Genomic DNA, 24844 nt, shown 5'->3' on the forward strand with positions numbered 1-24844 from the left:
TCTATGACTCTAAAATAATAAGAACTAGATTGGTCCTAATCATTTTTGGGCCTCCTGGAAAATAATTGTTCTTTCCCTCTTCTGAGAATGGTCTTCCTCATTGTTCACCTGGGTGGCTCCTTGTCATTTAGATACTCCATGAGATGACAGCTCCTGAGATGGTCAGCTTTCCTGACCACTAAACTCCCTGACACCCTTCATCACACCACTCTGTTATTTTCTTCATCTTATTTATCAGAACTTAAAATTATTTTATTATTTGCTTGCTTTTTTGATTGACCTTGAAGGAGGTCTCTATTGTGTTCCCTACTCTGTCTGAAAAGCCTGCCACAGAGTCTGGCACATGAAGAGATAATAAAAGGTGATGGAGCATAGCATGAACTGCAAGAGAAGATGCTCTCTGGCACTACACTAGTCAAAAAAGATTCTTTTTTTCTGATAAAAGACTGTCTGCAAATAGAAAATGAAGGCAGACTCTTGCAGAAATACTTTGAGACCATGCTAAATATTTTCCATGGTTAATGGATCCTCTTCATCAATATTGTTCATACCCACACTATACTAACACTGGCCATACAGAAATACATAAAACCAAATCCTTAGCCACAAAAAAAAGCACTTATGAACAAAATAATACTACTTCTAAGGCAGTAAATATTTTGAGTTTATTTTTTAAACATTTCTCTTAGTGCTTCAGGATGCCATGGAGTCTAAGAACACCACCCAAACAGATTTAAGAGATAAAATTCCCGATCAGGCAGCAGTACAAGGTCGTGGGGGGTAGGAGAATCTTAATTCTTCCCAAGTCAGAAATTTCTGGGTTTCAAAGCCAGGAGTAAGTGAGAGAGTTTTGGTGGATTCTCAGAAGGGTTAAATTTCACACACTTTCTTAATGCCATTTGGCCATGGACTTAACCAGTTTGCATTTACAAAAGGAAGAAACTGAGAATACTCTCGTATGCACTTAGAACATTGCCTTAAGCATCTTTCCTTCAATACAAAATAAAAATATAATGTTGTAAAGAAAAAATATCCAGAAGGTAGTACAGAGGACCAAAGACAGAGATTACCAGCATAGAGCAGTTTTTATCTGTACAGCTGTGTACATGGTATATTCACCTCCTGCAGAGGTACTCCTCTTGTAAGCTGCCTGGGGCCAGGTGGCAGGGTCTTCTTGTCTTTGACAAGAAGCCCAGTACAGGCTCTAGCACAGTGCTTTGACAACAGCAGGTGTTCAATAATATAATATGATGAACAGGGGGATGAACAGATGAATAAATTATGAAGGTGGCCAAGTCAGGTGCTGTCACATGGAAACAGTGGCATTCATAGCACAAGGATGTCTAACCTTCCAGCCCCTTACTATACAAAAACAGAGCTTCTCAACTTTTAAGGCCCTATTACACCTTTTGATAACAATCTAGTCCTAAGTCACACACACCTTCTCCTCTGAGTGGAGAAGCCTAGGCCAGTGGCTCTCAATGGGGGATGATTTTGCCCTCCAGGAGACACCTGGAAATACCTGAAGACATTTTTGGTTGTCACAATGAGGGAAGGGGGCAACTGGCACCAAGTGGGTAGAAGGCCTGGAATGTTGGTAAACCTCCTACAATGCATAGGACAGCCCCCACAACAAAAATTGATCCTGTCCAAAATGTTAATAGTGTAGAAGTTGAGGAACCCTGTCATATGCTTAAGGAGGCATATTCATGTCTTTGACCTTTTCCCCTTGAACTAAACTCCTTTCTCAACTATACTCCCTAAGCAGAACACAGCTTCCTAAGCAGAACACAGCTATCCTAAACCAATGTTATCACTATAACGATTAATGGGACAAATCTAAGAACACTGATAGCAGTGCATATTTGTACTTTACAGTTTGCAGGAATGTCTTCTAATAAATTCTCATTTGCTTCTCTCAAGAATCTTGGTAGTATCTGGGGGAGGTATCATCATATTTGTTTTAGAGCAAATAAAACTAGATAAGCTAACCACCGTCTCTATGAATTGAAGGAGGTAAAAAAATTGAAGCTCAGAAACAGTAAGTGACTTGTTCAAGATCACACTCATGAAGCAGCAGAGTGGTAGAGATACCCCAAATCAGGCTTTGTGATAGCCCTACCCCTCTGTCTTTTACCACGGTGGTGGCCCAATGGAAATACAATGTGAGCCACACGTTATTTAAAATTTTCTAGTAGTCACATAAAAAGTAAAAAGAAGCAGATGAAATCAATTTTTATAATATATTTTACTTAACTGAAATATATTCAGAATATATATTCATAATATTTATAATATACAACATACAAACTTATTTCTGTAACCAATATGTAAAATTATTCATAGAATGGTTTACAATTTTTGTACTGTCTGGTGTGTATTTTAAACTTAAATCACATCTCATTTGCAGTTAGCCACATTTTATTTTTTAAAATCTTTTAAAAATATATTTATCTATTTATTTTGAGAGAGAGAGAGAGAAAGAGAGAGTGCATGCATGCAAGCGGGAGGAGGGACAGAGAAAGAGGGAGACAGAGGATCCAAGCAGGCTCTGTGCTGAGAGCAAAGCAAAAGAAAACTTAGGAACTAAACAATGTAGATTTTCTTACGACTGCTCCAAGAATAGCAGTTTTTACTTATATTCCATGTCCTCATGGAAGATGTTCTCATCAATACATTCCTGTCTCTTGTGTGGTAAACATCATGTCTCAGTTAGGTGGACACAGCATATTACACAGGCAATTTAAGGGAATGAGGCTTCTGTGTTCTGGCCAGTTAAAGATGTGAGGATGTAGAGAAAGAGAACACAGCATTTGTGATCTATTAGTTTTGAGCCTCATGTCATGTGCCTATAGCATATAAAATCTAACCCTGACTATAACCCCGGGAGGTCTGTCTTTTCCTCTTTGTGGGAAATGGACCATCAGAGAGATTAAGTAACATGACTAAATTCCTAATGCTAGGTTTGGAACCTAGTTTCCATTGATTGTGAAGGTAGTTAGTGGAGGTCTTTTCTTTGTGCTAGGATGGCAGTTTATCCCGAGTGAATTCTAAAGACTCTGAAAAATAACTTGATAAAGCTCCCCAGAGCTCCAAATTAATTGCAAAATAGGAAAAGTCATCTTTTCTTTTCCTTCATGTTTGAGATTCATAAAAGGAGGAGAGAAAGGCAGGCAACTAAAACGATTCCCAAATAGATTCTCTGAATTGGCCAAAACTGTAATCACTAATGAGTTTATGGTGTGTCAGGCCCTATTTCGAGACTTTACCATACAGAGCAACTCATCTGATCTTCACCATAACCCCATGAAGTGCTATTGTTTTCATTCCTGTTTTATAGATGAGGTGCACAGAGGATAAATCACCTACCCAAAGTCACCCAGCTGGTAAGTGGAAGAGCCTGGACTGAAAGCCAGGTGTCTGGCTCATAGCTACAATGCAGAGTGCCTCACTAAGATGCTAAAGATCAATCTAGTAAACATCTATAGTGAGATTAGAGTTAAACTAAATAGCCTGTTGCATGAAAATGTCATGTTTCTGTAGAGTCTTTGAAAACTCCCAGTTGATTCAAAGCTCTTTCAAGGGTCTGAACCTCCTACTCTTTTGGGTGAGGACCTATGATGGAAACTCCTATACTGTCTTATTAATTTTAAGTACTATAATGTCCCATTACAAACAAAAATCTAGTCTCTCTGAGCAGTATGTCAGAGAAATCCACTCTAAATGCTTCTCCAAGTGCATGTTTTTATCTCGGTCAACCTGAATTACTCACCTAAACGTGGGATAAAGAAAGCACTACCATTATAGGTAGGATGTGAGGACACTGGTTCTGACACCTTAACCCCTGACTGACTGCCAGGGTTGGTTTACTTCATTCAGAACCCAGCTGCCCAAGCTGACTGCCTCTTTTTTCCTCACTGCTCTGTGTCCTCCAAAAGCATCCTGCCTTGTGTAAATCAAGCTGTCCATGGATTTCATAGGAAACTCACTTGTGACAATGGAGGCAAACACCTCCGTTGGTTCAATTGCTGGTCTATACCAAAGGTTCTATGAAAAACCTTTGTGTCATTTACCATTATACTCTCCCTCTGCCCTTACAACTAGCACAGCACAGCAAGTTAGATATAATGGCTCTGTTTACAATACAAGATGGTTAAGATAATAACAACAAGAAATGTATTACTTCTTCAAAAGATAAAAATCATGACTATGACTTTTTTTGCTGAAAAGCCTTAAATTAATTTTGAACATTCAGGCAATTATTGGTATTATGTTCTTTGACTTATAATATTAAAATACTACAAATTAAATGCTGAAAAAGGTGGAGAGTGAAGAAGTCAAGTGGAAAAAAACTAGAAAGAACTAAAGAAAAGCTAAGGTATGACTACAACTAGTGGGAAGGCAAAAAGAGACCACAAATTTAAGGAAGCATTGTTATTTTCATTTGTTTTCATTGTTGTTTTCATTTAACAAGCAGAAGGCTCATGGTGCTGATGGATTTCAGTGCTAATGGGGACATAATGCAAGTATTTACCCAAGAGAGAAATAGTCTGTTTCCAATCTTGATCACTGCCCCCCTCCCCCAACACACACACACACTCACACACACACATACATACACACAAGGAATACAATTCTGGTTACCAAAAGCCTCAGATATGCAGGCCTAAATCATACAGTAGTTCTTCCATAAACTGTGTCTGCAGAACACAATAAACATGAAACAGGCAGATGAAAAAACTTAACTGGGTACACAGGATTATGCCTGACTGAACTCTTCTTCCCAACCTTGAGTTCTAATACTCCCCCATCCCACTTCACACTCTAGCTGAAAGAACCAAACCACTGCTGACCCCAGTGCACAAAGAAAAAAAGAAAAGAAAGACAGCCACATTGTTATACCCACCAACTATGAAAGCTGAGTCTGTGTGGAGATGTGGGTGTGTGGAATACAATGGAGGCAGATCATTTAAAGGCCTATGAAGAGGTACTTATCTTTGGTGAGGACTTTTAAAAGTTTTCTAAGTCTCTCCTTTAAACCAGTAGTACCAGATCACAAAATCCTTAACCTTGTGGGTGACATGAACCCCAGGCAACTCTCAACTACAGGGCTAAAACCTGGTATCTTCCATTGTCAGGAAAAACACAACCTGAGAAGGGGGTTCTGGGGAAACTGGAGAGTAGAGGGTGGGGGGCAAAACAGAGACAAAAAGAAGAGACCAATACGGATTTTCTGTGAGGCAAAATCAGCACAAACAGCCAAACAGGTTGTCCTTGCTGCAGAAGCCATATTAATCCAGGATAAACCAAATCTGAATCTGTTTTCTCAACAACTCCCTCCCCTGCCAGGTAACACCTCAGGACTTAGGTCTCTGTCAACTTCTTTGTCCACATGAAGAAAAAAAGAAGAAGAAGAAGAAGAATATGGGAGAAACAGGAATTAAATAGCTACTCTAGTTTACTAATAATGTGGGTGGTGATGCTTCAAGAGTCGACTCTGGGAGAGAAGGGGAAGGGAGAAAAAGAAACCACAACCCCTCTGAGCTCAGCTGAGGTCTCCGCCGAACAAGTGTCAACGCTTTTAAAGAGCACGGCTTGCTCTCAGTCTCAGAGCACACAGAATGGCAGGGTAGGTGCGGAAGACTGCTTACCCAGAAGCCCGCAGGAAGCTGGAGACGGGGGCACCTCAAAAACAAAAACATTGCGAGCACCACGACAGGCGCGCCGCCCCGCCCTCCCGCTCCCACCGGGGGAAAGCGCTCCCGGTGTTAAAGTCGCTGTGGAACAGAACCTGGCCAGACAGGTCGGAGCGAGAGCAGGGCACTCGTCGAGGGCTCTCTCCTTGCCCAGCAAACACCAGCCTCGGGGAAGGCTGAAAAGTGTAAGCAAAACCAGAACAAATGAAAGAAAGACACGTTACCTTGTTCATCCCATTCCCCATGGTGGCTGAATGCGAACTCTAGCACCCTTGGTAATGAGGTCGCAGGCTCACTAAAGGCATATTACAACACGAGGAGGAAGGAGCAGGTGGGGCGGGCGGGGGAGGAGGCCCTGGGGAAGAATTTCGTGCTCGCAGTATAAACAACAATAATAATAATCAGGGAGATCCAGGCCACTGGGTTTGCTCCAGGGAGCCGGCCTGGACTCAGGCTTTCCGCTCGTCCGACCCGGACTTCCCGGACGAGCAGAGCAGAGGCACTGGCGCCCTTGCCGGGAAATGGTCTTGCTTTGCCAGTGCACGCCCCTTGTGCGCCCCAGCGCCCCTCCCTGGCCGGACCGGCTCCCTGGGACTTGTAGTCTGGCTCCCGGCAGCGGCAACCGCTCGCTCCGCCCCGCGCGGCCTACAGCTCCTTGGCGGCGGGAGCCGAAACCCAAAGCGCACGCGCAGCGCAAGCCTCGGGGGCTGCTGCGGCGCGCGTTCCGGGATGTAGACTGAAGGGCGGGGGCGGGGTCTGGTGGTCGCGCAGGCACCGCCTCTACCCGGCCGCAGCGCGTCTCTAGGCCAGGTCCCCCGAGATCCGGTCACCAAAACTCCCGCAGACCTTTTCCCCTGGGGCGACTCGGGGGGCCTGTTACCAGTAGTCACCACCCTGCCTCGACTCCCTCGGTGAATCAGGTGCTAACCTTGGTCTTCGCGGCTCCCCTGCCTGGGTTTTCTGAGTGCGACAGATTTAGGCCCGGGTTGGGGGATTCCTATGGCCCTGCCCCACCCACGGAGACCGAGAAGGCTCACCCGGTGGGAAAAGGTGGGCTCAATGACTCATCTCTGGGATGACTTAACCTCCCTACCCTGGGGGAGCAGATGGCGGGATCTCAGACCTCTTACCGTGGCTTTGGACGACTAGTGTGTGCCCATCTTCAGATTGTAAACTGACTGTAGTAGGTGCATAGTTGTGTTAATATAATTGCTTCTGGAAAGCCCCTGTCCTTGCTATGCAACGTAGTAATGTCTGCATTATGATTCTGTCTAGAGTGGAACACTTTCTAAGCTGTAGCAGAATTGTTTTGAGAATTCTGTCACCCCTACTAAACTCTTAATTTTCTTCCCTGGGGATGAAATCCTTGAGGTAGAGGTTTCTCAGTTTTATTGGTATATCTTCAGCAATGCTCTGCACACAATAGGTGCTTAAATGTTTGTTAAATGAACATATGCATCAATCTAATATGGCCAGGCTCACCCCTGATGACCTCATTTAAGCTGCTCCTTCTTGCTCACAAAGTTACAGCCACACTGGCTTTCTGTGTGCCTCTTGAACTTGCCAGGCTGAACCTTGCACTCTATATGGACTGTGCCCCCTACACAGACCTAGCTCTTTGCAAAGCTGGCTCTGGTCTCAGCCTAAGTGTCACCTTCTCAAAGAGGCTTTTCCTGACCACCCAATCTAAAGTAGATCTTTCAAGTCACTGTCATATTACCTTATATTATTTTCTTCACAGCACTTAACATAATTGGACATTATCATATTTGTTTTCTTACATTTTATCTGTCTCACTAGAAAGCAGCTTCCAGATGAAAAGGACTTGGTGTCATTCATTACTATAGTCATGTGGCCTGAGACAATACCTGGCACGAAATAGGGATTCCATAGATATTTGCTGAATAAATTAATGAATTCTAGGGGACTGAGAAGACAGCAGTTATATTCTGAGGGATGCTGATACTTTGAAAAGAACTTCCAGATTCCATCTGAGCCATTTCTCTCCTTATATTCCATATCTTCTGGGCAATAGCAGGGACCAGAACCCCACATGTAGGAAACCCCCACTCAGTGTACACCCATACTGGCTCCCATAGGTTGGATAGAACCCAGATCAGGCATCATCCTTCCTAACCCTTGCTTCTGGAGTTTTCCTTCTCTACCACCTTCACCTCTCCTCTCCACCTTCTAGTCACTTGGAAGTCACTCCTATCCCTCTGCTCCTCACAATCGCTATTTTTACTGACTTCCTGCTCATCAATAACAAAGCATGGTTAACGGACTGCCTGGGGAATCCCAACAACAACCTTTGTTCCTAAATCTCAGAGTGATCTTGGGCAAGATAATCAACTTTTCTGAACATTTTATTTCTCCTTAAAATGAGAGCATTTGACTGAATTTTTGAAGATACTATCTAGCAATAAATGAACTACTTCTTTTTCCCTCTACTTTACTGATGTTGTTGTTCTGAGAGTCAGATGAACTTTGAAGAACACAACCAGTTCATAAGTTGGTATTTTCCCATAAATGGCAGATCCATACCCAATCCTTCTTCTATAATCTATTTGGAATATTTCCTTTCTCTTATTCATTTCTTACAACCTCTCCTAGGCTCAGAACCTGCAATGATTATCACCTAACAGTCAAAAAGGGTGCACTGCCCTGTATTCAGTGTGGCCCCACAAGATCCACATGCCCAGAACTCATTTCACAATTGCAAGTTTTTATTTTTGGTTAAATGAGAAAATAGGAGGCCATTAACATCAGAAATCAGAAGAATCAGATTTTTAAAATATATTCTTGTGCGTTTGTGAGGGGGGAGGGGAGACTATCTGCCTGCACTCCCCCATCCTACCATAGAACCTAACCCTATTTCTCTTCATCAGCACACAATAATTAACAGTTTGTCATATCTTGCAAGTTTGGGGCTAAAGAAATGGAAAAGGGAAAGTCTTATCCAATTTGGCCACACATCCTGGTTTTCTCTCTTTTCATTTTCGTAGCAACACTTCAGAGATTTTCAGGTTCAGTTTTCATGCTGAACAGGTGACCTTCCCATTTCCAAGTGCCTTCCTGTCTTCTTTTATTCTTTATAGTTCCTGATTATAGAAAGAAGGGAAGATAGAAGACTCCTAGATGAAGCTGGCAAGTTTCACATCTGAAGTAGAAACTATTCATTTACATTCTCTCTCATAAAATTTTTAAGTCATCATAAGCCTAGAGGAATTTCATTCCATGTAAGTTTTTTACTTCCACTTTCCTTCTTGTCATTTTCCTGTCTCTCAACACAATCAAAACCACAAATTTTGGTAATGATTCCAAATAAGTAAAGCCTTCACATGTGCACAAGAGAGGAGTAGTCTGTTAAGCTGAGTCTGTACACATGTGGTGAAGGACAACCAGTTAATGGTGTTATTTAGTGAGTAATAACTGAACATTAAGATAGTAGTACGCAAAAGCCCACAAGCAGAAGCTCAATCATTATAGTCAACCAAATCATTAGGAGTGTTACTGATATTTTCAGAGAATTGAGATAAACCTCTGCCCAAGTGAAAAGGAATTATGTAATCTTCCTTGGTCTTCCTTGGTCCAGACTTTCTCAACCTCAGCACTGCTGATATTTGGGGTTGGATTTTTTTTTTTTTTTTTTTTTGCTTGTGGGGCTATCCTGTGCATTGGAGGCTATTTAGGAATACCCCTGGTCTCTATTACTATATGTCAGTAGCCTTCCCTCAGTTGTGACAATCAGAAATATCTCTAGTCCTTGGAGAGCAAAAGGCACTTTCTGCCATTATCATCTGAATGATGGGGCCACAAGGATGAGATCTTTTAGAGATGAAATCTCTTTCTTTCTGTCACTCTTCCTCTCTCTCTCTCTTTCTCTCACTTTATAACAAGTTAAATCTATGCTATTAGATAATGTTAATCCTCCACAGAATTCTTAGGCTATGCTGTAAAACAAGAACAATCTAAGAACAAGAAGTTGAGATGAAGAACTAATATAACCAAAGCATTACTGAAAGTAAAAGCAAGCTAAGAAATTGTGGAGAGAAAAAAGATGGAGCCTAGGACTACTAAGCAAGAGCACAAAACATTTTCTTTGTTTCTCCAAAACTGTCCAGAAAGAGGGTACCCAGTTGACTGTTTGGGGTCAACCTCATCCTGACCATAAGGGTAGGCTCCTCAATGACTTCAACCTTTAAAAGGCCACCAATTTCCAGCCCTCCAAGTAGTCTTCTGATTATGAACTTGGTGTCCTCCTTCCCTTATGAGGTTCGGAGAGCCCAGACCTCAGAGCACAAGCATTTGGTGAGATCAGGGAAGAACAGTTAGAGGAATGGGCGTGCAGGTAGGTAAGCAGGGCAGAGAGATGGGGTTGGAGAATATGGGAGGAGGCCAGTGGAGAGATGCTATCAGACATAGTTGGGAGCCAATAAAGTCTGCTACATGTAGAGTTCTTGGGAGGGGTGGCAGAGGTAAGGCCAGTGTTGGAGGAATGGGGTTATCAAGGAGTTTATAGAGTAGACTATCAGGCAAAGGAGGAAATAAGAGCCCTGGTTCCTAAAAATCAAGTAGAAGGTGACACTATTGTCAGCTTACAAGTCATAACATGGATGCATGTGTATTGTGAGTACACCTAACTTCCAAAATTCTAAGCTTCATGAGGGCAGGGACTTGTTGTCATCAATCTTTGTATCTAGTACCTATAATAGCTCCTAGTATGTGGGGAAACTGTCAGATTTTTTTTTAACTAAAGAGAGAAAACAGCTGGGACGTTTTTGCATTTGTCATGTGAGGTTCAAGAATAATTCATTCTTTTATATGCTAGATACTCTATCAATACCTCATCTACCTGTTTTTCCTTTTTTAGAATAGTTTCCATGTGGGATAGCTCTTTGTACTCTGTACTCTTGTACTCTGTCGCTTGAGTTGCAGCCATAGCTGTAGTTGGTGGAGCCCAGTACTTTCTGTAGTTTTGCCCTTGATATCATGTTGTTCTTTGAGCTTTGATTAAGAAACCATTCCTGGTTTATGAATATCCATCTTTCAGGTTGGCTATGGTTATTTTCCTTGTGTGCAATTGACCTATGTTCTTCCCTATATCTGCCAAGAAAGGTCTATCTGAGACAACAAACAGGTTCTTTAAAATCTTCCATTGTCTAGGGGATCCTGGGTGTCTCAGTCAGTTAATCCAACTCTTGATTTCAGCTAAAGCCATGGCCTCACGGTTCATGAGATTAAGCCCCGCATATCAGGCTCTGTGCTAACAACATGGAGCTTACTTGGGATTCTCTCTCTCCCTCTCTCTGTGCCTCTTTCTCTCTCAAAATAAATAAACATTAAAAAATAATTTGCATGATTTAAAAAAGAAAGCTTTTTCATGGTTGATGATCCAAGCCCAAAGCTACTAAAATCTGAACTACTAATGTCTTTTTAGATTCACTAGAATATTCATCTTTTTAATTTGCCTGACAGTACTGGTATAAAATATAGCTTGGGCCTTGCTTTCTTACCCTAATTCACCTGGGCATGAAGAGATACACCAGGAGCTCTGACCAGTTACCTTCTATGTAGTACTATGTTAATGGATTCTAAATCTTCGTAAAACCTGATTCAAAATGACCACATACCCTTATATCTAGTGGGGAGTGGGATGGTCCCTAAATGTCGCTGGTCAGAGTTCCCATCTGTCCACATTTATGACACCTGCATGGGCAGCCACCCTCTTAAAGGCACACTTCTGCTTCTTAATATGCCTGCAGGGCCCTAGGGCAGCCTGGAAGTGAAGATATAAAGGAAGATGGCAAGGGAAGCCCCAGCTCTGAGGAATGATTGGGCAAGAGCAGCCCTCCTTAGCAAACATAACATCCATCTGCTAAATGTTCCTTTAGAGTTTTTCTCCAGTGAAAAGCTGTGTGTTGGTAAGTTTTGTTTGTTTTTTACCCTTTTGTGTGAAACAGAAATTGAACTATATCTGAAGATACTTAAAATGTCTGGGTAGGGGGCTGGAGAGAGGAGGGGGTTTCCTCAGAGAATGGAATGTCCCAAAAGAAATTTCACTTATCATGAGAGGGGAAGTCCATTTCATATGACATAATGGTGTCATTATTTAACACTCTATTGGATTTTACATTAGATAATATTGATCATTATTTTGATTAGTCATTCATCATTAAAACCCCATGAATTATGAGAAAACCGTCATACATAAAGAGCTGCTCAGGCTAGACTACAGACCAGGATTATCTTCTTTCTTATCCACACCAAAGTGAGGATGTTTTCTCACTGAAAACCTGTTCTCCAGGAGACTACCTTCCTCTTCACCACCCAAACTACCCCCAACCCCCAGCTAAGAAGATCTCACCTAGAGCCACATTGTGTTATTCAAAGACCATTACTTTTCAAGTGCTGGTCACACCTGTGTGCCTTTTCTATGCAGTGTTTCAACTTCAGATCTGTGCAAATGACTAACACAAGAACCACAGCTGCAGAGAAGTTCAAGCTGTCATAGCATGGGGAACATTCAGTTCAGAAGAAGTTAAGGTATATTTCTCTTTGACTACTCATACATCCAGTAACCCCTAAAAAGGGCAAGAAAGTCAAAAGGCAAAGCGACCCCTGCTTCACTGATACACAACTTGCATACTGTACATACTAAAACAAGGTCACAATCTGAAAACATTTATATTTGGCTTTATAATGACATCAGTTCATTCCCTATTCTGCTCCAAAATCTAAGGAAGTGCTTATTTTACCTCTCTTGTAATTAAAGGGTCCGTGATGGTGCTTTTTTCCCTATTAAAGGCATAGTTCATCTCGAAGGTGATATGAAATCGGTCTCTATTTTGTGACTTTTAAATGGCAGTTCCTCTTTCTGCTTCATAAGGTTTTTGTGGGCAGCCTAACAGGTGGACAAGTACAGTGATGGGTAGAAAGATAGCTAGATAACTGATATATAAGACAGTGTGATATGTGGATATTTTCTTTGTTTAATATGAAATTTATTGTCAAATTGGTTTCCATACAACACCCAGTGCTCATCCCAACAGGTGCCCTCCTCCATGCCCATCACCCACTTTCCCCTCCCTCCCACCTCCCCCATCAACCCTCAGTTTATTCTCAGTCTGTAAGAGTCTCTTATGGTTTGGCTCCTTCCCTCTCTGTAACTTTATTTTCCCCCTTCGCCTCCACCATGGTCTTCTGTTAAGTTTCTCAAGATCCACAGAAGAGTGAAAACATATGGTATCTGTCTTTCTCTGTATGATTTATTTCACTTAGCATAACACTTCCCAGTTCCATCTGTGTTGCTACAAAAGGCCATATTTCATTATTTCTCATTGCCAAGTAGTATTCCATTGTGTAAATAAACCACAATTTCTTTATCCATTCATCAGTTGATGGACATTTAAGCTCTTTCCATAATTTGGCTATTGTTGAAAGTGCTGCTATAAACATTGGGGTACAAGTGCCCCTATACATCAGCACTCCTGTATCCCTTGGGTAAATTCCTAGCAGTGCTATTGCTGGGTCATAGGGTAGATTTTTTTAATTTTTTGAGGAACCTCCACACTGTTTTCCAGAGCAGCTGCACCAGTGTGTATTCCCACCAACAGTGCAAGAGGGTTCTGATTTCTCCACATCCTCTCCAGCATCCATAGTCTCCTAATTTGTTCATTTTAGCCACTCTGACTTGCATGAGGCTATATCTCAGTGTGGTGTTGATTTGTATTTCCCTGATGGGGAGCGACGTTGAGCATCTTTTCATGTGTCTGTTGGCCATCTGGATGTCTTCTTTTTTTTTTTTTTTTTTTTTAATTTTTTTAACGTTTATTTTTGAGATAGAGAGAGACAGAGCATGAATGGGGGAGGGTCAGAGAGAGAGGGAGACACAGAATCTGAAACAGGCTCCAGGCTCTGAGCTGTCAGCACAGAGCCTGATGCGGGGCTCGAACTCACGGACCGCGAGATCATGACCTGAGCCGAAGTCGGACGCTTAACCGACTGAGCCACCCAGGCGCCCCTGGATGTCTTCTTTAGAGAAGTGTCTATTCATGTCTCCTTCCCACTTCCTCACTGGATTATTTGTTTTTCAGGTGTGGAGTTTGGTGAGTTCTTTATAGATTTTGGATACTAGCCCTCTGTCCGATATGTCATTTGCAAATATCTTTTCCCATTCCATCAGTTGCCTTTTAGTTTTGTTGATTGTCTCCTTTGCAGTGCAGAAGCTTTTTATCTTCATGATGTCCCAATAGTTCATTTTTGCTTTTAATTCCCTTGCCTTTGGAGATGTGTCAAGTAAGAAATTGCTGTGGCTGAGGTCAGAGAGGTTTTTTCCTGCTTTCTCCTCTAGGGTTTTGATGGTTTCCTGTCTCACATTCAGGTCCTTTATCCATTTTGAGTTTACTTTTGTGAGTGCTGTAAGAAAGTGGTCTAGTTCCATTCTTCTGCATGTTGCTGTCCAGTTCTCCCAGCACCATTTGTTAAAGAGACTGTCTTTTTTCCATTGGATATTCTTTCCTGCTCTGTCAAATATTAGTTGGCCATACTTTTGTGGGTCCAATTCTGGAGTGTCTATTCTATTCCACTGGTCTATGTGTCTGTTTTTGTGCCAATACCATGCTGTCTTGATGATTACAGCTTTGTAGTAGAGGCTAATGTCTGGGATTGTGATGCCTCCTGCTTTGGTTTTCTTCTTCAATATTGCTTTGGCTGTTTGGGGTCTTTTCTGGTTCCATACAAATTTTAGGATTGCTTGTTCTAGTTTCAAGAAGAATGCTGGTGCAATTTTGATTAGGATTGCATTGAATGTGTAGATTGCCTAAGCACCCACACACTTCCAAAACTCAAACAGGAAGAAATAGAAAATTTGAACAGACCCATAACCAGTGAAGAAATTGAATCAGTTATCAAAAATCTCCCAACAAATAAGAGTCCAGGAACAGATGGCTTCCCTGGGGAATTCTACCAGATATTTAAAGCAGAGATAATACCTATCTTTTTCAAGCTGTTCCAAAAAATAGAAAGGAAAGGAAAACTTCCAGACCCATTCTGTGAAGCCAACATTACTTTGATTCCCAAACCAGACAGAGACTCAGAAAAAAAGAAAACTACAGGCCAATATCCCTGATGAATATGGATGCAAAAATTCTCACCAAGATACTAGCAAATCAAATTCAACAGCATATAAAAAGAATTATTCACCATGATCAAGTGGGATTCATTCCTGGGCTGCAGGGCTGGTTCAATATTTGCAAATCAATCAACGTGATACATCACATTAATAAAAGATAAGATCCATATGATTCTGTCAATCCATGCAGAAAAAGCATTTGACAAAATTCAACATCCTTTCTTAATTAAAACCCTCAAGAAAGTTGGGATAGAAGTAACATACTTAAACATCATAACAGCCACTTATGAAAAGCCCACAGCTAATATCATCCTCAATGGGGAAAAACTGAGAGCTTTCCCCCTGAGATCAGGAACACGACAGGGATGTCCACTCTCACCGATGTTGTTTAACATAGTGTTGGAAGTGCTAGCATCAGCATTCAGACAACAAAAGGAAATCAAAGGCATCCAAGTTGGCAAAGATGAAGTCAAACTTTCACTTTTTGCAGATGACATGATACTATACATGGAAACCCAACAGACTCCACCAAAAGTCTGCTAGTACTGATACATGAATTCAGCAAAGTCTCAGGATACAAAATCAATGTACACAAATCAGTTGCATTCTTATACGCTAATAATGAAGCAACAGAAAGGCAAATAAAGAAACTGATCCCATTCACAATTGCACCAAGAATCATGAAATACCTAGGAATAAACCTAACCAAAGATGTAAAAGATCTGTATGCTGAAACTATAGAAAGCTTATGAAGGAAATTGAAGAAGATACAAAGAAATGGAAAAACATTTTGTGCTCATGGATTGGAAGAATAAATATTGTTATGTGGATATTTTCAATACATCCTCACTGCAATAATTTTTAAGATATGGCCAATTTAAAATGAACTTTTGCTTTTTAAAATCTGTTTTTGTTCAAGTCATAATAACCAAGCAAATGGGGAGGACGCTCTCCTCATTGTGGTTATTTTATTCAAATCATGGTATGAACCCTCTTTTTGGATAAAAGTATGTTTGTGGGTTTTTCTTTTCTTGAGTAATAGCAACTCTAGAACTTCAGGATGAGTCTAAGTGTTGATTCTAATTGCCAGAATTGCATAGCTGTCTGTCTTAGGGCTTCAGAGGTAAAATGTCTAATTAACTTATTGCAGAACTACCTTGAAACAGACCATGCTTGCTTCCAGTTATTAAATGTACTCGTTTTGTGGACTTAAGATAATAATCCCTTAGCCCTCTTTACCTATTTCCTAAAGAAATATATGGTTTTTGTTTGCATTAGTCACTTTCTGTTCTTTTTAAATTTGTAGAATTTCTTATTTCTAATATATTTAGTCATCACATAAAAAGAGGGGAAAATTTGGTTCTCTGAGTAGGTATAAAGCATCTGTCATGTGAGGTGACCAGCTTGTCCCAGTTTCCCCAGGATTTTGCTGCTTTTAAGACTGAAAGTCTTGGGGCGCCTGGGTGGCGCAGTTGGTTAAGCGTCCGACTTCAGCCAGGTCACGATCTCGCGGTCCGTGAGTTCGAGCCCCGCATCAGGCTCTGGGCTGATGGCTCAGAGCCTGGAGCCTGTTTCCGATTCTGTGTCTCCCTCTCTCTCTGCTCCTCCCCCGTTCATGCTCTGTCTCTCTCTGTCCCAAAAATAAATAAACGTTGAAAAAAAAAAAAAATTTAAAAAAAAAAAAAAAAAAAAAGACTGAAAGTCTTGTGTCCCCAGAAGCCTTTTAAGTCCTGGGCAAGCCAGAACAGCCTGTTACCCTGCAGCTATGATGTATTTCGGGGAAATATGAATTCATTTGAAATGAGAACAAATACTTATCATTTAAGCATCTTCTTCTTTATTTAAAAATAGTCTATGTGTTTTATGTTGAAAAGGAGCAGCTGCCTCCCATCACTAAGCAGGGCCAGGCTGTTTTTAGCTCTGAAAGCTGCACAAAAGGCAAGAACTGGGATTTCCTAAAGGTTTGTAATGGGCAATCGATACTTTCCAGAGGGAAATATTGGCTGAAGAGAAGCCAATGTTAGTATTTCTCCCTGGAGAAAAATATATTTTTATTTTTCCCCAAATAAGTCAAGAGTTGTGTTAGGTTCCATTTGAATATTTTCCTAGAAACTATTTCAGAATAACTATGAGAGCCTAATATATTTTCCTTATAATATTAAATTGAAGATATCACAATGCTTGAAAGAATGAGTAATTATTTCAAAGGAAATGGACAGTCTTCTAAAAGTGGTTATATTTTCATAAAGTGGAGGGTTTGGGTACATAAATCTATTAACGAATCATCTTCTTCCACTTCTTAAATCCCCTCACTTCCTACTGTCCCTGAGTCCAATTAATGCTCTCCAGGTAACATGGTCTTGGATGTCCTCATGCACGTTCCCCATCCAAGAATTGAGGTGGCTTATTTATTTATTCAACCAACATTTATTGAAAACTTATATACTAGGCATTGTGTTAGATGCTCAGGATACAGAAATATAAACAAAACTTCCCCACACTTAAATGTTTTTTTAATGTTTATTTAATTTTGAGACAGAGAGAGAGCACGAGCAAGGAAGGGACAGAGAGAGAGGGAGACACAGAATTGGAAGCAGGCTGCAGGCTCTGAGATGTCAGCACAGAACCCGACACAGGGCTTGAACTCACGAGCTGTGAGATCATGACCTGAGCCAAAGTCGGATGCTTAACTGACTGAGCCACCCAGGCACCCCAAAACTGCCCCCATGCTTAACTCACATTTATTTACTAAGCCCATGGGAAAGGTCTTACATGTAAATAATTTCCATGTAATGTGGTATAATTGAGTTTGTAAAATTTGCTTTGGGACCTTACAGAAAGGACTGATGGCACTGTCTTAGCTGGCTCTTACATTTCCTTATTTCTGGTATGCGGGTTCTTTACAAATACATACATTCATGCGTGTTTCAAGCACAATGATTTTGGTTATTTAGAGCCAGTAATATAAGATTGACCTGTCTTAATGCCACATTCTGAAATTCTTGGTTCATAAGGTGTCATTTCCAAAAGTGTGATATTATAGGAAGTGATGCATATGCTTTATGTCTTAACATAATAAGGGCAGTGTCAAAATGTGCTCTTCCTTCGAAGCCAAACTAATTATAGTGGCTTCCCACCTCTCACCAATTCCCACCTTCTCACCTTGTCCTTTATCATATTCTTACAGGTAACATCTTTAAGGGAAGACTTTGAACTTCATAGAATTTGCAAATAAATAAAAGCAGCTTAATTATATATATATATATATATATATATATATATATATATATATATATACATACATACATAAATACAGGTATATAGGGTATATAGGTTTGGGAAATATTCAGCCTTGTGAAGGGAAGCCTTTTTTCCTATATGTTTTGAGGAAAACCTGGCCTCAAGAGATAGACGGTTGACAATGAGCCAAATCAGCAAATCATATTTGGTATATACTAAAGAAAATTGAATTGTAGAACTCAAAGGGCCTTTGAATATCATCAGATTCTAGTCTAAGACATTTGGCAACTCAGGTATCAAAACATTAAATGATTTTCTTAGGGCTACACAGATAAGCAGTAGCAGAAATTATTTGCTGTTCCAGGTTCCCCTCTCATTACCCAGGCCCCTCCTCTGGGATACCCTAACCTTCCCACTACCTAGAAACTAGATTTATCCATGGTACCCTAAGCTTAAAGACTTTAGGACTTTAAACCCTGCTCCTACTCCGAGCTGCTTATGCAATTTCTACAATACCATATAGGATATTATGAACCAATATAAGGATATTATGAACATCCACCCCTTAGAGGCTTGATGAGATTCCAGCTGAAGACAAAGAGAGTAACAACTGCTTTGTGTGAGCAGTAGCACAAAGGATGGCATCTGGAAAGTGGGTGGCAGTTAGGGGCATAGTAGGAGAATGAGAAATTGAAGGTAGGTTAAGGTTGAGTTGGATGCCTTAAATGAATAGTACATCTCTCTGAGAATCATTTATTAGGAAGATTAATCTGTCATTAGTTCTGAAGATGGAACAGAGGTCCACTAGGAAGCTGTTTTCATAGTCTAGAGATGTATTAGGGTTCTATAAATGTAATGCTGGAAAGAGAGTGATGGTGGGGAGGGGGAAATGAATCATTAGTCAGTGACTAATTGTACAACAAACATTTAGCACCTACTATACACCATATACCATACTAGGCCCTAAATATATAAAAATGAAAATACACATATTTTACCCCCAAGGAATTTGCAGTTCCATAGGGCACATGGACGAGGAATTGGACAGTTGCCACATAATGTGCTAGGTATTGGGAGCAGGAGAGGCAAGTTGATGAGGAGATCCACAGGGAAGGCACTACAATAGTATCTCAGCAAGAAATGGAATCCAGTCAGATTGTGCAAGTAACTGCAATGAAGAATTTCTTAGTGAAAGGTTTCAAGGTTAACAGAACCCAAGATAACTGCTAAGATAGTAGGAGACCAGTACAGTGGGAAGCTGTTGTAATCCCTAGGCCTGAATTAAGGAAAGGAAGACTAGATTGATTGGAGCCTACTAGAAGCTGAAGCCATGGAAGGAGGTTGACAAAGGCCCCTTGACTGGAGCTGTAGTTGAAGAGTTTTATGAGTTAAATTGTGTTCTCCAAAATTCATATGTTGATGGCCTAACTCCCCAGTACCTCAGAATGTGACTGCACTTGGAGAGAGGATCTTTACAGAGGTAATTAAGGTAAAATGAGGTCATTGAGGTGGCCCTAATCTGAGTGGTGTCCTTAAAAGAAGAGAATATTAGGATACAGACACACAGAAGACCTTATAAGGACACAGGGAGAAGGTGGCATCTACAAGCGCAGGAGAGCGGCCTCACAAAGAACCGAACTTGCTGACACCTTGGTCTCGGACTTCCAGCCTCCAGAACTGTGAGACAATAAGTTTCTGTTGTTTAAAGAAATAAGAGATGTTTTTGGCCCATTCTGTAGTACTTTGTTACAGCTGCAGCCCTAGCAAACTAATACAGAGAAGGAAACAGCAATTGCTAGAAACATAACTCAATCAGTAAGCCCATGGGGAAGAGACATCCTGGCCTTGCTCTCCAACTGCTAGTTGATCTCACTTAAAAGTCAAACCCTCATGGAAGCCAGAAAAGGTGCCCAAGGGATGTGTTCCATATGTACAGTCTCCCAGGGCACTTGTAAGACAGGGAATGGTAAGATCTGGAGACACAAATAGAAATAATCAGCAAAGACATTTAATTAAGTCTTGAGAAATCAAGAAAGGTGACCTACTGGAGGTGACTCAAACTAAGTCTGGAATAACAAGTGAGTTAATATTAATAAAGCAATTAGAATTCTAGTTGGCCCATAGTAATAGATATATGTTACTGTAGTTATTGTTTTCACCACCAGATTTCTTAAATTTACTGTTTCTAGTTCCTCCTAGAAATTCTGGAAGTTTGGTGTTATTCTTCTCTTTTTATAGATAAGAAAAGAAATTTAAAAAATGGCTAAAGCCAGCTTTCACACTTAGACCTGCCTTAGTCTACCACTGGGAAGTGGCAAGCATGGAGAATATGTGTGTGGTGTGGGATCCCAGGGAATGCCAAAAGCTGAGGATGGAGCAGAAACATTAAAGAAAACTCTCTAGGACCTGAGATTCCACCCTAAGCACAATGTAATACCAGAGGAATTTGAAGCCAGTGGTGTACTGAAGATAACCAAAACCCAAATTCACCTCAACTCCTGACCAGATTGATTCAACTTCCTGAATTAAATACTTTGAAGAATCATCCCATTTCTAGGGATAGATACTATATGTCTGAGTGTATATACAAAAGAATTGAAAGTATGCACTCGAACTTGTACCCCAATGTTTATTGCAGCATTATTCACAACAGCCCAAACATAGAACAACTCAAATGAAATCAAAGATGAATAGAGTTGGGCACCTGGGTGGCTCAGTTGGTTAAGCGTCCAGCTTCAGCTCAGGTCATGATCTCATGGGTCGTGAGTTCATGCCCTGCATCAGGCTCAATGCTGACAGCTCAGAACCTGGAGCCTGCTTCGGATTCTGTGTCTCCCTCTCTCTCTGCTCCTTCCCAGCTTGCAACCTGTTTCTCTCTCTCTCTCTCTCTCTCTCTCTCTCTCTCTCTCTCTCTCTCAAAAATAAATAAACATTAAAAAAAGTAGAAAAACAAAGATGAATAGAGAGACAAACTGTAGTCTATACATACAATGGGATATTGTTCAACCTTAAAAGGAAGGCAATTTTCATACAAGGATGAACCTTAAAAACATTATACTAAGTAAAATAAACCAGAAAATAAGTATAAATGCTGTGTGATTCCATGTATAAAAGGTATCTAGAACAGGCAAATTCATAGAGATAGTATAATAGAGGTTACCAGGGCTGGGAGCAGGAAGTAATAGGGAGTTACTGTTTGGGAATGATAAAAAGTTATGGAAATGGGTTGGGTGAGGAAAATGGCAGTGGAGTAGAAGAACCCTAGTCTCACCTTGTCCCATGAACACAACTAGATAACAATCATATCATCCTAAATACCACAGAAATAGACCTGAAGACTGAAAAAACAAATTCCACAGCTAAAGGGAGAGTAGAGACTACAGTGAAGAAGGTTAGAAGTGTGGAGATGTCATTTATGGGAGAAATGGGTCACAGGTGCTAGGGAGGGGAGGGAGGCATGGTCACAGAGTAGGGGGAGAGAGAGAGAGAGAGAGAGAGAGAGAGGAATACACGGGATTATACAAAGATAATGTTTCCCCAAACCCATGGACTTGGGAAATGAGAGACGATGAATTCTGAGAGTTCTTGCAACCAGAGGGTCTTAAAGCAAGGAGTTTTAAAGGTCAAAAAGCTTGGCTGGGATAGAGCCTAGAGGGCATTATGCTACTACTGGAGAGAAGGCAGGAAAACAACCCAGGGGCAGACAGTGTGGAAATAGAGATCTGAAGAACACGTTGGACACATAATGGGGAGATTATTCACTCTTCTCAGAGCATGTCCCTGAGAGGCTGAGTTCACTAAGATACCTCTCTGAGAACAAAAAGAGCTGGCTGGTGCCATTTTATTTCCCTGCCCCTCAGCGTAAACATAGTGTCACCTGTGGGAAGCAGCACACACCAACACTGTATGCCTAACTTGCATACACTAGGCCCCAACCCCCTGTGCCCTGGTGGGATTGCTCTTCTCAGTCAAGGTAGCCTTAATCTCAGGAGGGTGGGCTCCTTCCCCAGAAGACCAGCACAAACCCTAGCCCACATCATGTCTCCCAACCAGAGAGTTCTGCAGGGCCTCAGTTCTGGTGGAAGTAGTGTCAGGTCTCATTTCACAAGCATACCAGAGCACACCTGGTTAAAACTCATCGCATTCAGCCAAGGACCAAACATTGCTCATAGCAGGCAAGAGAACCTCTGCATATGACTGGCTTGAAGGATATAGCAGCAAAAACCCAACAACAGAGTGCACACAGCATATACCAGAGACACTCCCTGAAGAACCAAGCCCTGGATGCTACATGGCATTGTCTTTGTAAGACCATTATACTCAGAATCAGGAGACATAACTAATTTTGTAACACTAAGAAGGTAGAGACTTAGACAAAATGCAATGACATTTATCCCAATGTGACATTTATCCCAAATGAAAGAATGAGATAAGGCCACAGTCATAGATCTAAGCAAAACACATAAGTAACAAGCCTGATGGAGAATTTAAAACAACAATCATAAGAATACTCACTGGGCTTAAGAAAAGTATAGAAGACATCAGGGAGACCATTACCACAGGGATAAAGGAATTGAAAAAGAATCAATCAGAGATGAAGAATGAAATAAATGAGACTGGAAACAGTCTTGATGCAATGAAAAGAAAAAAATGAAAGGAGCAAAAGAATGAGTTAGTGACCTAGAAGACAAAATAATGGAAAGTAATGAAGCTGAACAGAAGAGAGAAAGAATAATTGTGAAACACAAGAATAGAATTAGGGAACTCAGTGACTCCAACAAACATAATAACATTCATATGATAGAAGACCCAGAAGAAGAAGAAGAAGAGAGAAAAGAGGCAGAAAATTTATTTGAAGAAATAATAGTTGAAAACTTCCCTAATCTGGGGAAGAAAACAGACATCCAGATCGAGGAGCCACAGAGAACTCCTACCAAAATCAGCAAAAGCAGGCCAACATCAAGATATATTGTAATTAAATTTGCAAAGTAGATTTTCCCCAACAAAATAAAAGAAAAATTAAAGGAGATTGTGACCACTGGACCAGCCCTGAATGAAATTTTAAGGAGGATTCTTTGAGTAGAAAGACCAAAAGTGACAAAGACAATAAAAGATCAGAGAAATCTCCAGAAACAAGAAAAGAAATAATACAATAGCAATACATATCTACCAATAATTACTTTGAATGTGAAAGGACGAAATGCCCTAATCAAAACACATAGGGTGATAGAATGGATTTTAAAAAACCCACCCATCTATATGCTGCCTACAAGAAAATCATTTTAGACCTAAGGACATCAGCAGATTGAAAGTGAGGGATGCCCCAGTAGCAATACTTATATCAGACAAACTAGACTTTAAAACATAGACAATAACACTAGACGGAAGACACTATATAATCATAAAGGAGACAATACACAAGAAAATATAACAATTGTAAATATTTATGCACCCAGCTTGAAAGCACCCAAATATATAAAACAACTAATAACAAACATAAAGGAACAAACTGATAATACAATAATAGTAGGGGACTTACTATAGGCATCAGTGGATAGATGATCTAAACAGAAACAATGGAACAAGGAACAATGGCTTTGAATGACACACTGGACCAGATGGAGTTAACAGATAGACTCAGAACTCAGCGGAATTCATATTCTTTTCATGTGCACATGGAATATTCTCCAGAATAGATCACATATTAAGTCACAAAACAGGTCTCAGTGAATACAAAAAGTTTGAAATCATACCAGGCACCATTTCTGACCACAATGCTATGAAACTAGAAATGACCTTAGGAAAAAATCTGGAAAGACCACAAATACAAGGTAGTTAAACGTGTTCCTAAGCAATGAATGGGTCAACCAGGACATCAAAGAAGAAATTTAAAAAAATACATGGAAACAAATGACAATAATAAAAAACAATGGTCCAAAACTTTGGAAATGCAGCAAAAGCAATCCCAAGAGGGAAGTATGTAATGATATGAGCCTACCTCAAGAAGCAAGAAAAACCTTAAATAAACAACCTGATCTTACAACTGAAAGAGCTAGAAAAAGAACAAAAAACAAAGCCTAAAGTCAGCATAAAATGGGAATGAATAAAGATTAGAGCAGAAATAAATGATATAGAAACTAAAACACACACACACACACACACACACACAAACAACCCCCCCCAACCAACACATACACACAACAGATCAATGAAACAAACCAGAAACTGATTCTTTAAAAAAAACTGATAAACCAGACTTAACAAAAAGAAAAGAAAAAGGACCCAGATAAATAAAATCACAAATGAGAGAGGGGAAATAACAACCAACACCATAGAAATGCAAACAATTATAAGAGAATATTATTAAAAACTGTATTTCAACAAATTGGACAGTCTGGAAGAAATGGAAAAATTGCTAAAAAATATAAACTACCAAAACTGAAACAGAAAGAAATAGAAAACTTTAACAGACTGGTAAATAACCTGCAATGACATTGAATCAGTGATCAAAAAACTCCCACAAACAAAAGCCCAGGACCAGATGGCATCACGGATATATTCTACCAAATATTTAAAGAAGAGAAAATACCTATTTTTCTCAAACTGTACCCAAAAATAGAAATGGAAGGAAAGCTTCCAAATTCATTCTATGAGGACACCATTATCCTGACACCAAAACCAGATAAAGGCCCCACCAAAAAAACAACTATGGGCCAATATCCCTGATGAACATGGATGTGAGAATTCTCGATAAAATACTAGCAAATCAAATCCA

The 24844-nt window shown here is 40.4% G+C and overlaps 1 protein-coding gene and 1 long non-coding RNA gene across 8 annotated transcripts in view; one reads left to right on the top strand and one right to left on the bottom strand.

Moving 5' to 3' along the window:
* Nucleotides 1-6138, bottom strand: part of DUSP22 (dual specificity phosphatase 22) — a 72393-nt gene extending 66255 nt beyond the window's left edge. For 2 of the 7 annotated variants that reach the window (XM_086706455.1, XM_086706451.1), the window contains exon 1: nt 5921-6138. Coding sequence is in view for 6 of the 7 variants with exons in the window: in XM_086706451.1 (XP_086562577.1) it covers nt 5921-5941 (21 nt within the window). In the remaining variant the exon portion in view is untranslated. The other 5 variants (XM_086706448.1, XM_086706449.1, XM_086706452.1 and 2 more) reach the window with 4 other exon arrangements.
* A 5316-nt stretch (nt 6139-11454) lies between these two features.
* Nucleotides 11455-15245, top strand: LOC147580824 (uncharacterized). The gene is made up of 3 exons (XR_015250784.1): nt 11455-11620; nt 12139-12242; nt 14783-15245. It is a non-coding gene; the product is annotated as an uncharacterized LOC147580824 (long non-coding RNA).
* The last annotated feature ends 9599 nt before the right edge of the window (nt 15246-24844 follow it).

Source organism: Puma concolor, chromosome B2 (genome assembly GCF_028749965.1).
Source record: "Puma concolor isolate L17-30 chromosome B2, mPumCon1.1.hap2, whole genome shotgun sequence".
Classification (NCBI taxonomy): domain Eukaryota; kingdom Metazoa; phylum Chordata; class Mammalia; order Carnivora; family Felidae; genus Puma; species Puma concolor.